This window comes from Poecilia latipinna, unplaced genomic scaffold, assembly GCF_001443285.1.
Source record: "Poecilia latipinna isolate Pla-1442-1.1 unplaced genomic scaffold, P_latipinna-1.0 Scaffold159, whole genome shotgun sequence".
Classification (NCBI taxonomy): domain Eukaryota; kingdom Metazoa; phylum Chordata; class Actinopteri; order Cyprinodontiformes; family Poeciliidae; genus Poecilia; species Poecilia latipinna.
Window position 1 is genome coordinate 97,996 of NW_015112775.1, and position 16,664 is coordinate 114,659.

General features: G+C 36.5%; 1 protein-coding gene and 1 long non-coding RNA gene across 7 annotated transcripts in view; one reads left to right on the forward strand and one right to left on the reverse strand.

Annotated features, from left to right (window-relative positions):
* The window catches only part of fgf13a (fibroblast growth factor 13a), a 106,954-nt gene that overhangs the window by 77,687 nt on the left and 12,603 nt on the right, over nt 1-16,664 (forward strand). For all 6 annotated transcript variants that reach the window (XM_015029625.1, XM_015029626.1, XM_015029628.1 and 3 more), the window contains 2 exons: nt 98-208; nt 7,450-7,553. In XM_015029625.1, the coding sequence (XP_014885111.1) occupies nt 98-208; nt 7,450-7,553 (215 nt within the window). The remainder of the gene's footprint in view (nt 1-97; nt 209-7,449; nt 7,554-16,664) is intronic.
* On the reverse strand, nt 9,164-13,610 carry LOC106945731 (uncharacterized). The gene is made up of 2 exons (XR_001424624.1): nt 13,542-13,610; nt 9,164-13,398 (listed from the first exon to the last, which is right to left on the reverse strand). It is a non-coding gene; the product is annotated as an uncharacterized LOC106945731 (long non-coding RNA).

Here is a 16,664-nt window from a genome sequence, read left to right on the forward strand (position 1 = left end):
ACTGCAATATTCATTTCGCAATGCATGTTTTCTAAATATTGCGTAACTCTAGTGTTCATTTCATTCTTCTGTTTTTGTTTCTCCTGTGCTTCCACAGAGCCCCAGCTAAAGGGGATTGTAACGAAGCTGTACAGTCGACAAGGCTTCCACCTGCAGCTGCAGGGAGATGGAACCATCGATGGGACAAAAGAGGAGGACAGTAGTTATAGTAAGTTCCTAAATCTCTGTCTCAGTGGCGTTTTCTTTCCTACATGCATTCAGTTGACAGAATAAGGATCCACACTAAACGTTAGCGTATCTATATCAATTCTATAAAAACCATCAGTCAGTTTACATTGAATGGCTCTGATGAGGGAAATTATATTTTCTCTTATTTATTAAAGCCATCAAAACTAAGAATTTTTACATTTGTTAGTCTATAAGCACAGTGATGCTATGTACTTTTATGCACTTTACTTTCAATTTAATAAAAATATGATTTGAAATATCTGGAAAAAAATTGAGACCACTGCACTGATCCCCATTAAAAACTGCCTGGTTATTCCACCAAATGTTGATTTCTGAACTCTTCCTGAGTTAGAACATTAGTATTGTTGATCCTAAATGAATGTGAACTTGTTTACTTACCATTATTTGAGGTCGGAAAGCACTGCATCTATTTGGTTATTTTGACCATTTCTCATTTTCTGAAAATAAATTTAAAATTTCTGCTTAGAATTTCAGAGACATGTTGTCAGTAGTTCATAAAATAAAAGAACAATGTTCATTTTACTCAAACATATGCCTATAAAAAGTAAAATCAGAGAATTGGATCATTTTAAGTGATCTCTTCATTTTTTCCAGAGCTGTAGATGGTGATAATCTTGCACTTGGTCCATTTCCTAATGGTTTCCAAACTCTTACCAATATTGAAGAACCTAAAGACTATTTTGTTCATTTTTATGTTTCAGATCTTACGGAAAATAAATTATATTTAGTCAAAGTTTGAATTGTCGTGTCAAAATCTAAGGAACACCTGGAACTCTTTATCATCCTGTAAAAGCCTGATTGGTGCATCTCTACAATTGGATGCACCACAGGCATCCCTGGAGTTGCTACACTTCCCAACAACCCATCAATTACAACATAACTTTCTGCTCAAGTTGCAGAGAGACAGTTCAATTTTCAGTGTTTCATTCATTGCATTCAGCAGCATTCAAACTGAGTAAATAGGGCATTATACGGAGCAAAACAAAAGTTTGTTTCGACACTTCAAGTGGCTCATTACTGAGAAGCACTTTAATTTTCTCTGATTAATCACTCTGTTGAAAAACCTGAACTTGGGTCACGACCGTCATCTTCCTCTCCTACACTCTGTGTGAAAGACAGAAAGAGAGAGCTTTGTCTTACAGCATGCAATGATGCATTCCTGTCGTAGCCACAACACCCACCAGCTCTTTGTTTAATAGTTGAAACAGGAGATGAGTGGAGGAAAAACAGCAAAGCCACTTGTCTGCTAACAGTGCAGCAGAAATGGATCACCTCCAAATTAGAAAGAACAATAAAAATCTTGCATGCTGGGGCAGTGCAGTGCTTTGTGACTTAATTAAATTTGATTTATTCAAAAGAACAATTTGGCAAAAGGATAGATATTTGATCTAAGAGTTATATATGCTAAGTAGACTGCAACAATGAGAAGAAAGGTAAACATAACACAGAGAACCAATTAGCAGAAGTTGGCATAAAGATACAGAAAGGATTTCTCAGTGTTTTAATCTTGCATACGCCACCTATTAAACGCTCCTTATCTAGCAAGCATAGCACACCTTAAATTTACTTGGACTCAGTGTTTTATTAGGTTGCATAATAACTGGCCCGCATCAGCACAAAGTAGTTTGTCAAAAGAAAATTAAAGAGAGCTGCTGAACATGGAGGAGAAGGAGTGAAGCTCTTTGCGCTGCTCCAAAAATAGCGTTGTTAGGCGCTGGGTGCGCTTGTCTCCATGGTGACGGAGAGTGCAGTCCTCTTGGAGCTGGTATTGTCTTGTGATGGTGGGAGAGGACCTCCTCAAATGTGAGCACATACACACGCACAGATAAATACGAGGAAGGATTTGATCTTTGCTTCAGTAGCTGGCTGAGCTGACAGATTCTCCCGTTTGACTGTTTAGCAAAGAAGTTTGTCATTTCTTTTTTATGAGGAGGGGATGTGATGGGAAAAGCTAAATAAATGCTACTGTATTCTTTCTCAACTCAAATATTCAGTTGCATTGCATCACAACTACTTAAATTGAACATCTGAAAAACTATTGAAACAAACCAAAAAAAAGCTACATTTCTTTACAGATAAATTTCATCCTATTTTTAAATTTACAATTTCAATCTTATAACTTTGTTGAACTCCAAAATTGAACCTATTAATGTTATTGCATAGTCCCATAACCAGACTGTTTAAAAAAGCAGTAATGATCGAGCCAGATAAAAACCAGCCTGTTGTTCTACGCTGTGTTTCGCACAGAGGGACCCTCAGTTATTGAGAAATTATTTCTTTCTGGAGGCGATGGCACGGTGATGCTTACTGGAAACGGCATCCCTGTAAACAAGCGGAGAGAGAAGGACGGAGCCAGACGAGATGGCAGTTAATGTTAATTCAATGTTCGGAAGCGTTGCCAACATGGACTGAATGGTTCTGTTCTTTTCCTTTGTTTGTTGCCTTTGCTAAAACTAACGCCATATGCCGACTACAATTCTAAAACGAAGCTAAAAATCAAGATCGTTGACAGCTCCTCCTTCTGATTGGCCTGGTTGAAATTCAGCTGGAGGAATCAAGTTCAATGGGAGAAATATCAGATGGAGTAATGAAGGGAAATTAAAATCAAGTGGAATTACATAGGATGACAATCTAGTAATGAACATCTAAAATCTCATGTTCATTGTGCTTAACTTTGTTGCACTGTACACACTCCAAAGGTTTGGAAGCAATATTTCATTGCATAAAAAACAAAAACATAATTATCATATTGTTTGTCCCTTATTCGAATACGTTATTCTGATTATCAGATATTTGTTTTTTTTTTCTTTCCTACATCGTCTTGTGCTTTAACACTAGCATGGAACCAATACAAAATCCAATTTTTCTTTTACTTTTGCACTGAATTGTGACTCATAAAAATCTTCTCAGCCCTAAGACCAAACCTTTTCTGGTGGACTTTTGATTAAGCTAAATGCACAGTAGTCGTAAAGTACAGCTCAGTGTATCGTGACTGGCAAGAAGAAAAAAATTACTGGGGATTAAAGCCCCAAACTTTCACCTTTGAATCAAGTACAGTAGCCTGGTGTTGCAATATGAGCAGCAACAATATTTAAAAGTTAAAAATGTTGTCTTTTATTCCTGAGTGTTAGATTGGATTTGCTGTTATACAAGATATAAGGTGTCACCACATAAGCTTCACCAACATAATCTTATTCCCTTAATCAGATTTTGGTTCCTTTCCAACTTTACTCCCCCATTTTATAATATAGCAGGTTTCCATGCCGACCTCCTCATTATGGTAGCTGAATGATTTAGCTGCTTAAGGCTGTTTGAACACACAAAGTGTCAGGTGCAGCATATTCCGCTTCTTACCTGAAAATGGCCTAACTCTGCAGAAGGAGCGGCAAAGAGCAGCATTTTATAGAAAACCAAGAGATAATAAGTGTAGCACTGTTATAGAGCAGAAAAGAAATGAAAAAATCAGATTTTAACCAATTATCCTCTTCTTGTAGTTGTTCACGTTAGTGACAGGACTGCAACACAGCTAGCTACAACAAGAAGTTAGAAATTTAGTGTAAAAATGTGCAGTACATTTTGCCTCTATGCCGTTTTTTGTTAGCTTTGGTAAGATATATGTTTATGCATTTAGCAGATATTTCTATCCAAATTGAAAGGGGCCGTATCAGCGGAAGACAGTTAGGTTTTGTCCGAGGTGACTGAGGTGAAACAGAGTGCAGGCATAGAGGGAAGAGCAGAAACGGGGTCTAGAAAAGCACAGAAGAACTACTTTTTTTTAAACTCGGGACATGATTATGGGAAATGTTTATCAACTTATTTATTCTCATGAGTTTTTATTAGGAAATCAGGAAGTGTACTCCTTACACTCTGGGAAGTTTCCAGATGGGTATCTCAGAATTACTACTTGAACCTAAAATGACTTCTGTGATAAAGGCACACATTTCTGATTTTATCTCAGTGAACTACTGAGTTTTTTCTTAACATTTTTTTAAGATCCTTAGTTTTAATATTGAAAATCAATGCCTTCAATAATGGATTTTTTTTCCCTCACAAATTTACAACTTTTCAACAGACATTTACAAAGTTGTTCACTGAAAATATGTAAAATTAATCAAAACCATTTTGACTCCAGTCAGTCCAGTTTATTTGTCTTGCTTCAACATTTGCTCTAATACTATTAAGTTAAAAATGACGTTTATGCTAACTATAGTTCACAGCTACTAGTTTGAACTGCAGCTGTTGTTGGGAGGTTCAGGTTGATCGTCACATTGAATCGGTCATGACTGTTTTTTGCGAGTAGGTGGAACAGAGATGATCATGAAAGCTGTCCCTCAGGCCACCCTTCTCTTTCTCAATCCATGTTCCTCCATGCAGCAGGCTGTCCGTGCGTAGGCGGCAGCCCTGTCGCTCTTCAGTGTGCTCAGGTGTTTCAAGGAGCCAGAAAGTAATTGAGTTTCCCCCCACCCACTTTTAAAAATCTCCATCAGTGCTCCGGCTGGTAATCCCTCTGAAATGAGGGAGATGGCAGATGTGTACATGCTGATCGTGTTGGAGGCACCGAGGGGAAGATCTGAACGGAGACATGTGACGTGAGGAAGGTGCCTGTGTAAGGAAAAGAACTGTTAATACAATATGACAAGCAAGAGAGGGAACATCAAACGCTTTGGATATACACACATATCAATCATAACTTTATGACCTCTGAGAGGTGGTGTTAATATCTCTATTTATCTCATTATTTTGCCTTTCAGTGGGCAAACTATGTTGGGCAACAAGTGAACTTTTTGATGTAGGAAAAATGAAAAGAAGTTAAAGAAGGGTTAAATTATGACCATTAAGACGGTTCAGAACATCCCCAAAACTCTGGTGGCGAGTTCCTGATCAGCAGAGGTCTGTATCTATCAATAGTGACTGATTACAGCTCGTGAATCTGGTCCAGTTCAACAGACGAAATACTTCAGATCATGTTGCTGAAGAACTGAATACTGGTTCTGGTAGACTGCTTCAGTCTACCAGACATTTTGAACAATTTTACGCTTCAAAACTTTGTTGAAATAGTTTTGAGATGACCTCCTTCCTGTTCTAACTGGACTGCACACCAGTGTACAAGGCAAGTTATGTATACATGAATTATGCTCAGTAAGAAGCATGGACTGCCTGTTACTTAAATGAGTCAAGAATTGTAACTTATTTACTGAAAATCTTGAAATGAACCCTGAATTGTACAACACAAAACAGTTCACAGTGTACATTTTCTAAGATAAACAATATTTCAGAAGCAAATCCTGACATGCGGTTCATTTCGACTCTGCTGTCTTCAAGGATTATTACTCCCTGGGAAAAATTGTTTTGGTGAGAATAGATAAATATATTTTTACTGTAGTTCTTTGTTTAACTGCAGATGATTGCACAAGCCACAGTCCATTACATCTGTCAAAAATAAGTGAAGAATTTTCTGTCTTATGTTATTGATGCTGAGGAGTAAAAAAAGACAAATGCTCTGTTGTAGACATAGAAATGTGATCCAAATGTATTATTTCAATAATATACATATAAAACATAATTTGTAAGAGAAAATGATAAATAAGAACAGAGCCTTTTCTGGAAATGACTGTGCTTGAAATGGATGTATTTCCCATTAAAGTAAAATTAATCTCTCAAAGCTGCTGTAAAGTAAATACAATATACATTCTTCTGGCTGATGCTTTTTTTAAAGCAAACAGTGTCTGCTGCGCTTAAACACAGAGAGGAAATAAAGTGACCCTTCAAAAAGCCTCTATAGTTCACTTCACCCAGAAGTGTTTGAGATGTGGATATTTATAGTGAGGATTCACTGAACCAGAGCTTCAGTAGAGTTTAAGTAAAAAATAAATAAAAAAAACATACATGAACATAAGCTTAAAGGGATTGTTTAAAATAACATCAGCATTATTATGTTTGTCTCCATACCCAGTAAAGTAAAACACGTCAGGCTTTTCATTAATAAGTCCCTGCAGTCGTCGGCTCACCACAAAGCAGTTTGTTTTGTTAGAGAGACGGGTATTTATGTGGACTCTTATAATCAACCTTTGACTTCAATATGAGTAAGTTATACAAACACACACACACACACACACACACACACACACACACACACACACACCACTGAACAAGCAGATATTAATTAGGTGGAGATATACCTCAGTGACCAGCTGGGTTGCTGCTGCTCCTTTCAGACACAAAACCAATATCCAGCTTCCTAATCACAGACAGGTTTATATTTATTTATTTTTTGTGTGTATTTTGGCCTGAGTTCAATCCACAGGGTTCATATAAGTGACTGTTGTTTGTGTAAATGTTGGCGCGGCCACAAAGAATATTCCAGCAGCTTTGTCTGGAACCAGACAGACATTATTATATTTTAATGGTTTTGTAATCTTATCCTGTGTGTAGTGGTTAGTTGAAGTGAATTTAGAGTGATTCACTGTTGAGTAATTTTCAGAGTAGCGACTGTCAGCTAGCAGTGGCTAATCTGATATTTAGTTTGTGTGATATGAAAAAATGCTTTTAACTTCTTATTTTAATAGTTCAAACACTAAATATGCAGAGTGAAAACCATTTCAGCACATCTGCAGAAGCCAATTACCTAAGTATTCCCTATATACCACTTTGGCTCGGGGTTCGGGAAAATAAATAGCACTTGTCTTTTTATTGACTTGTTATTGCCTCCAACCAATAACCAGTCAAGTAGTACCATGCCTGTAGGTATTTAAGCTTCTTCAGTGGCATTTTCTTTTATATAATTTAGATGTGTTTTACGAAAAGATCCACAAATTGGCATTTGTGGATGTTGTATTTCATTCAACATGTTAAGTTGAATGAAATACATCCTTGGGACACAAAATGTGTTTAATTATATCACTCTTAAAACAACAAAAAAAACTAATTGAAAATCCAGTCAAATAAATAGTCAACCATTTTAATACTTTCTTCCTAAAGCTGGTATATTTTGTAGGTTGTTGCATTGACATGGTCTGTGAAATATTTATTCTTTCATATTCCCTTATCTTGAAAGGAAATGGAACATTTTAGGTAGGGAACTCTGACAAAGCAGTTTACATATGATAGCTTCAGAAATGTTATCTTGCTTGTGTATCCCTTTTAGTTACTCTAAAAATGCTGTATTTTCCCTGTGAGTGATAAACGTGTTTCTGTTTTCAGCCATGTTCAACCTCATTCCGGTGGGACTGCGAGTGGTGGCCATCCAAGGGGTGCAGACCAAACTCTATCTAGCAATGAACAGTGAGGGCTACCTGTACACGTCGGTGAGTGTTTCACTCAGTGTCAGTGTGAGTCTTTGTACATGGATGTGTTTGTTACCCAGGAGGGTTTTAGTCCACCTGTGTTCAAAGTGAATGTCTGGTTTAGGCGACACGAATGGGACAGAAAGTGAGAAGAGAAATAAAGGTTGCCTGATGAAAAAATAACAGCGTTTTGCTGTTATCTTGACAATAAATAGTTCAAGGATTGTATAATCCAATCAAGCTGTGAGATCTCTAATGGCGGTTGTTGGCTGTTCTTCTTTGATTAAATGTGCAAGGTTATGAATAATTCAGTTACCGGCCAAGTAATGTCAGTCTTTTTTTTCCCCCCAAATGCCACTGTGAGATTGGCGTCCCTAACAAGACTGACAGGCTCGGTGGATATGCAACCGGAGGGCATGCAGACACACACATTCACCACTGACAGACAGGCTTAAGAGTCAAATTACCAATGATTTTTCTTTTTAGGAAAAGGTCTTCAGACAGATTGCAACCAGCACAGACGAAAACAAAATCTGAAATCTAATAATCTTGTGACTTTTTATTGTGCGACTTCTGCTGTCAGATATTGATTATATAATATGAGCACTCTGTGAGCTAGAAACAGAAAAACACTCTTTGGATTTTATCTTTATTTTATATTCTTAGTTTCTTTTTGAGACAGTTAAAAAAAATACACCAAAAAATTAAAAACGTCCATCCCAATAGATCTAAAGAAAATCTGAAAAACTGGAAAAAACAGCATAAAAAGTACTTTATGCTGTTTTCACCCAATTTGCCTTAAACTTTAACTTCTCAAAGTTTAGTTTATATAATGTTCTTTCCCTCCTTGTCCTCCCTGCTTATATCTAAATATAATAATGATCACCATGGTAACACAGTTCAGTGTTATATGCCTCCAAAATGTTTTTTTGATCCTGAGTGAATTTGCACACCAATATCTGCCCATTTATGTTGATTTATTAAATGCTACAATGGACGTTTTTTCATCCACCTGAGATTCTGCACAACGAAGAATACACAAAAACTTTAAAATTAAAATATATAAAAGGTTGCAGTTGTAACCACACCAAAGGTGAAAAGGTTTATAATTTTGTATGGTACCAATAAGATAAGAAGTTTGAAAAGAGCAAAGGTTTATTTTGCATAATGAGATACGTAACTACAGCTATACACACATTACTTTTCAACAAACTTAAACATTTCTCTAACATGATGAAGTTATTTGAACAGTCCCATATTTTGGGACAATTGACAAAATAATTTTGAACATGCAAAGTATTTGCAAACAGTATTATTACAGGCAGAAACTGCTGGCAGTAGCACTTTTATCCACAGCCTTAGCAGGGCAGCTGGCACTATCTGTTGCTACACCACCACAGCAATGGTGTTAGTTTTCTGTTGGCTTGTTGATAGTATTGCCAGACATATCTGCTTTGTGGAAAAATAAACTAAAGGGTTCAAAGAGTGAGAGCGCTTTCTTTTCCCTTGTTTGTTTTGTACATAGTAAAAACTGCAATATTTCATGTATAAATTAAATGTGCATCCACATGTGATGATACATTTTGCATAAGAGAACAATAATGCTGGCACTACAAAATTGTGTGATTTAATCATGCAGCCAAGAAGGTTTATACATACGAACCAAATCCCAAAATGCTTCTAGTCCGTTTTTTTGAGTATTTCATTTTTAAGCTCCTCCATACCTCATTCACCAAGTTTCTGACATGTGAAATTGAATGATCCTGCTGGAAAAATTAACGTCTGTATTTCTGTTCTCTAATTTAGATAAATTAGAGAGCCTAAGTAAAGTTTCTCATTATGAAACTTTAGTTGGGGTACATTTACATGAGACTGATCTCAGTTTGGAAGCTGCTGGTATTTTCAGATGTTGACTGGGGAAAAGTTTAGATGAGACATTTATATTAGATGAGACCACCAAGACCTTGAATCCGCTGTAGTCATCATGCCAGGGCTCCATATGGTGCTGTGATTTTATCACGTTGTTGAAATGCGAATGCTTTTTTTCACCTCACTAGCTTCCAGCTCATTTTGAAGACAGTATGTTTTGAAGAAATGTCCAACAATCTGCATACCCTTTAAAACTTTTTTTTCCCCAGTGCTCTTTGGAAGCCCCATCTCAGATTAAACAAGTGCTCATATAACACACATATTCTTTGTAAGAACTTGTGTAAAACTGAATGGGTTAATTGGCACAAAACCGCACAATGCTGTCTGCCAGTGTTTTTGTCGTTACCTGCCCAAGCATGCATAGAACCAAGTCTGCAGCAAAGCACATACAGAGTGCTTTGAATGTGCTCTTTTATATTTGCACCGTATTTCACACACCTCTACATGGGGTTAGTGTCCAGTGTCAGAGACTCCGATCACTGGAGACATGACAAGTGGCTGGATTTCAACAAAAATGCTATGGTTTCTGTAAAATCTGACAGACTGCGAACAGCGAAATCACAAGGTAAATTTTAATTGGAAGCAAAAAGTACCATGTGCTTAATTAGGATTGTACTTTATCGCCTTAGTTGGTTATATAATAATGTGTTAAATCTTGCTCAAACAGAGAAGAGAAAAGCTGGAGTCTACTTGGAACCATGTTGCTGCACACCACGTATCATCTATGCCGTTTCAAATAAAACCCTCACGAGGAAACCGGTTCATACTGATCTGTTAAATTGGAAGAATACAGTTGGGGGATGGGCTGCAGGGCTTCCCATTTCAGATAAATTAGAGAGAAAATTGTACTGAATGTAAGGCCTGCTACCTAATAGTGCCTGTCTTCCTGGGATTGCTGCTGTTGGAAAGTGCTGCCTTCCAGCCACACATTAAACCAACCAATCACAAATCAGTATTTTGGAGAGAATCCAAATCAAAAGTAGGGAGACAATAGATGACACAGTTTGGAGGGGGTACGGATAGTTGCTTTTATGAGATCTACATGTCTACATGTGTGAGCATACATGCATGCAAAAGGAGAAACACCGAGAGAATGGTGAGCCTGTATGTTGTGATCAAAAGTAAAACAAGTTCATATTTTAATTTCTAAATGTGTTTCTACATGGGGTCAGGCTATAGATGTTCGTCAATTCCTTAGATTTAAATTAAATTCTTTAATTTCCCTTGCTTGTTTTCATGTAATTAGATTTTGGTACACAGACTGTCAGGGGAGTTCAGCAGCAAAAACACATGTACCTGGGTGACTCAGTCCTTAGACAAAACATGTACCAGTGATTTTGGGTATGCCAACTTAGTGGTAAGATGGAGAAAGATTTGCAATTAATTTTCCACTTCTGGGTATGTGAGGAAAGATCTTTGGAAGGTGCTGCAGAAATATCTTTTTGCAGGAATCTGGTGTGACAGCAGTCTAAGTTCTTCCACACACCGTGCAATTGGAACAGTGCAAAGGAAATTAAACATGTCAGCCTGTCTGGGGTCAATATGATGGAATCTAGAATCTCCTGTCATATGGTAGGATGGAAAATGTTGGTTCAAAGCAGAAAGATTTAACAGCACTTTTGGTCCGAATGCAAAACATCTCGTTGCACTTAATATTAGTCATAATCTTGAAAAAAAAGAGAAGAGGAGAAAACTGTGTAACTTGGCAAAAAATAAAAAACAAAATAACTGAAAATTTTCAGACAGTGCACGATAGGTTTTCCTTAGTTGAGAAAACATAAAGGGCAGTCTGTGTGCCTCTCTCACTGAAAATCCCCAGACCACCAATCACAGCTCATCACCAACAATTTTCTTTGGATTTTTTTCACGAGCCACGACAAAAGATTTTGTCTAAGATTGATAACAATCACAGTGTGACAGCAGCTTTTGGGGGGCTGTTAGTGACTGGACACTTTGTTATTTTGCATTCATCTGTGTTTTGCATGCAGCATCCATGTTATCTATGGATGCTAAAGCAAAGCTTACTGATGTCTGAACCTAACTACCCCCCCCCCCAATAAAATGGAGAACCCCAATTTAACAAAACAAGTTGAAGCTTTGAGGAATTTGGATGCATTTGTTTTCTGGACCATTTTTCAATCCCTGACCTTTTACACCATTGCTCAATTCATCTTGAGATTGGAAAAAAACACAAGTAGGTAAACAGTTATCCGACTACCTGGAAAGAATACATTTAACTATTGTCAGAGCATGGCTAATTATACTACAATTTGCCCTGCGTTTTTCTTCCATCTCGGCCAGTTGTTGAATTAAAACATTTTCTTTTCGTTTCCCCCACAAAGACAGTTTTTAGCTCACAAATACATTATGTATACAATGTTCTGTCTATATATAGACGGTGTGATGCGAGACAAACAGCATGTGTGTAGGTGAACAGAAGTCGCCAGTGATAATATATTCATCTAGCACCATCAATGTGTGGGAGAGAAAGAATTTAGTATATATTTATTTTACTACCTATTTAGGTCTACTCATTTCCAAAAGTAGTGAAAGGTCTGCAGTATCAGAACTGAAGAAGCATCAACCTTAAAGAAAAGTTCCACTACAATCTGTAAACATTTGCAGTTACAATCCTTCAACCTAAAATAAAGGAAATCACCTTTTATTCGTCGTTTACATCTGCAGGCTTGCTTTTGAGCAGCCGATTTGCACATATTCTCTTATACTCACAAGTGCCTTTCAAGTGGTGTTATTAATTTCCTAGTGGGTCATTTTTGAATTAGTGTGAGTCACTGAGGCTCCAGCTCAGTCTCCTCTAGACTGCTCAGCGAGAGTGTGAGAGTGGACTGAACCGTTCAGCTTTTGTGAGGTGGAAATATTTATCAGGACATCTCTGCGATTCAACAAGAATACTATTTTTATTTTATGTGTTCAGTGTCAGATATTTACTATAAAAAAGCTAAACTGGTAACACACCTATCACCATCACATCTTACATGAAAAATGCTGTTAATACTTTTTTCAAATGTAATATTCTGCCAGCAAGTTGTTGTTGTTTTTTTTTTCAGTTTTGCAAAGTTCATTGTCACCACACATACCCACACATATGCTCTACTTGTGCAAAATTAATGCAGAAACTACTAAAATGTCACAACAACCACCCAAAAATAAGAATACTAACTCTTCTGATCTATGCAAACACTTGGTCTTCACTAGTAAAGATTCACTTACAAAGACTTTTTAAATACTCGAGAAGCTCCAGCTGAAGGCAATCAGATCTGAACAAGCTACAAGAATGAATTATAAATTTTAAGTCTCCTCATTGACTTTACGTCTATTTCACAAATAAAGAAAAAGTGTAATTGAAAAAAAATGTTCCCATTTCTAGTGTTTTATTTAGATTTTAATTGGTACTTGAGCCTTCCTCTGGTAATTACACCTGCAGATAATTTGCTTTAAAATCTCTTTTGAAAAAGAGCCTTGAGTCACAGCCAGACTACCTGTGTAAACGAAGATGCTAAACAAACATAAAGTAATGGGCTGAACATGACAGTAGAGAAAACAATAGAGATAAGAGACAATCTGGCATGCAACAGCTACCCTAAATATATAGAGGGAGTAAATAAATGACACAAGAAAGGTAGGGGTAGAAATAAAGTAGGACAGGAGGAGCAAAACATGAATTAACCAATTACTGCCTGACATTATTTTACAAATATATACAAAATGAATTTTGCTGACAGATTCTAAATAAACTACAAACTATTTCTGAAAATATATCAAATACATTTTGGTGTTTAGCATGCTAAATCACTAAATTAAGCATAACCTGGCTAAACTCCAAGCTCTAGATGTTGACAAAGTGCTTCCAATATGATTCATGCTATGTGTTGAATATGCATCAACAGGCATAAAAGTGATCTACAAGAAACAAAACCTATCTATGGAAGAGGACTGGGGCCACTGGGGACAAAAAAAAATAAAAAATAAAAACAACAGTTCTGAGAAAAAAGTCAGAATTTTGAGATTGAAGTCAGATTTTTTTTTCTTTTTTCCAGTGGCCCTAATCCTCTTATGTACCTATCCCTTTTAATAAAAGGTCAAATTACATAATGGAGATCTCTACAAAAACTTAATGAATCTGTATAAGTAATTTTGTAATAAATCTCTTTGTTGATTAATTATTTTTGAAGAAATATACAAAAAAAGTTAAATAATATTTTAAGTTATAGATAAGCATTCTGAAATTCAGCTGAAAAAATGCATTCTTGTCTTCTTTTACTTGAACATGCATATTATCATTTTAATGCACTCTTATGAAATATATAATTAAATCCCACTCTTTTCAGCTATTTAGTCAGCACAGTGCCACTGTAAGGTTTCAATTTACAGGGTTAGTCATTAATTACTGTGTTTTCTGAGTGTTTACATGCCTCTGAATTGACTTTGAATCCTGTGTGGGTGTGACTTTTTGCCTGTTTTTCTCCAGTGCTTTTGGAAAACAAATAAACCATGAGATGCTAGGGAAAAAAAATTCCTTTTAGATCCCATTTCACTTTTTTTCAACATCTGGCTTCATGAGGACACGTTGTCGCTACTCCACCTGATAATTAGTTTTTCTGAGTCGCACTAATAGTGAAGTAGGTGGGAGGAACCTGAGCGGTGCTCCGCTATGATTTTATTGGCGTAATTGCTGTTGTTCTAGTTTTCATATTGTAGCTGAATACTCATTACACCATACTTAGCATTGATTTGGCTTGTCTTTACATGAGAAATTAAATGCTTTATGATAGTAATTCACCTCCTGCTGGCTGCACATGAGAAAACACTGCAGAGGTATAATTACTTCCTTTAAGTTAATAGAACTGTGCCATTTGAAAACTACTCACAATTGAAAGTTCTTCTTTATATACCTGCCTGGCTAATAAAAGAAGCATTACACAATAGGTCATGGAGCTGTTTGAACTGTAAATATGCCTCAGTGCAAGGTTTGACTGGGCGGTAGCTTCATATTCAGAGAGAACAAAAGTACTAAGAAAGCGTCTGACATCCAACACCTAAATCACACAATGATGCCCAAATCCCAATGGCTATTTTACAGCGCTTTGGCAAAACTGACAATTAATGTGCTTATTTCATATAGCACAGAAAACCAATCTAAATGACTCTGTCACAATTATCTGATGACCAAAAATATGTAGGAATTCGATTAAATGTCTTCACTATGTTCTTAAATATATAAATCAACACATTACAGAATCTGCCATTTTAATATGTATTAAGTAAAGAGGAATTCATAAAAAAACCTGGGTTTGAAATTGATATGTAAAGTCCAAGAAAGAATAGAGTGATATTTTCCTTTTAGCATGGCTGTAGATATTTCTAACTGAATTGGACATTTATTCCATAGCAAAATAAAAAGTTTTAAGGCAACATGCAAAGTAGCATTTTCAAGGAGGTCAGTCAGTATGCATATTTAAAAGTAATATCACTTGTGCACAAAAGTCCATGAAGTGGAATTGGATCATTAAAAGTTAATTTGGCCAAAGCACCATTGAGACTTTAGGATATGAAGATGAGTGTGCATATATTATTTTCATGCAGACATTGTCCCATTTCTATTGAGATTTTCTTCAGTCCATTTGGCACAGCAGCGCTTATTAAAAAAATGTCACATTTATTTTATTATTTCACATGCCAGTTGGTTTAAAGGAACGATATGCGACTCGCTTCAAAAGATACTTCTTAAATTCTTTCGAGCATCCAACGTCCATCACAGTCTTGTTTTAGGAGAGACGGTGGAAAGAGAAGGGGATCCCCTGCCATTTTTGTTCCTCTTTGTGTTAGTTGGCACGGGCCTGCTGTCTAGAGATCCGCTCCAGTTCGACGCTTACAGCCAGCAGCCTCTCCTGAATCTTGGCTCCGGCTGTGAGTGTATCCATCTGCGTCTGTCTGCTTGTCAATAGACTCTCATTCTTCATCAGGACACGTGTAACCAGCCAAATCCACATAAGCTCATTATTAGAGGTACAACAGAACTAAGCTTAAGAGCAGCTTGTTGTTTTGCTTCCAATTACTGTTTGTGCAAAACTGCAATGGACGCTGCCCAGTCTCTCCACGACCCTGAAGGTAAACAGCTTGGACAAAAAAGTGATGCAGTGAGGAAGAAAGAGGCTTTGATGCATTGAAGCTAAACAATATTAAAAATGTGTATAAAGGATTAAAAACGGCAATTAGAGACTAAATCTTGGCTTTTATAGATTTAAATTAATATCTCAATCTTAGATTGATTATGATTACTGTATTTACATCAGAGTTTTATCACTAGAAGTAGTGCTGTCAGTCGTGTTTCCAGGGGCGGGGAGCTCTTATAAACACCAGCTGGTAAGACATGCACAACTGCACATGGCCATGTTGAACGCAACTCAAACTAATGAGACTCAATTTTATGGAGTCACTCGTACCAGTTTTGAAGCAGCCTTTTTGGAATTGTCCCTCTTTTTTTTTTTTTTGCAAAGATTCACTGATCAGAATAAGTTGGCAGGCTTTGTAAAGCTTCTACTTGCCAATACAGATTTTAACTGATTTGTTTACTTGAAGAATTTTATAATTGGAAGATATGAGAGCTGCACTGAAAATATTTGTCGTGTCCTTCCTGATAAAGTGTATTTATTAATTATTTAAAACAGAAGCACATGCTACATTTGGCAGTTACAGTAAAAAAGGATTTCATTAAAATTTTAGTGTGTAATAAGTCAAATTTATTCTTGGTAAATTAAAAAATTTACCAAAATGTCTTTTGCATATTTGATAAGTTAAGTACATGCGACAGTTAATCTGTGATGAGATCGAAGAAAAATTAGCAACAGATGACCGAGAAATCCAGATTATATCAAGAACATCTAGAACATCTCCCCAAAATGTTAATCATTTGATAATGTTTGTTAGTTGAAAATAAAAATAAAGTTACAGAAAATGCTTTATGCTGCTCCACCAAAGAAACTAAAGGCAAAAATCTAAAACTGATGAGATAAAAGACACATTTTAGATCTGCTGTAATCATTTTGAAGCCAGACTACAAAATGATTTTACAGCTACACTTAAAGAGCTATCTTAGGTGTAGCTCTAATATGAGATGAGCCTTTTGGTCTTATAGTCTAACTCAGTGGTTCCCAAACTTTTTCTTCTGCGCCCCCCCAGTGG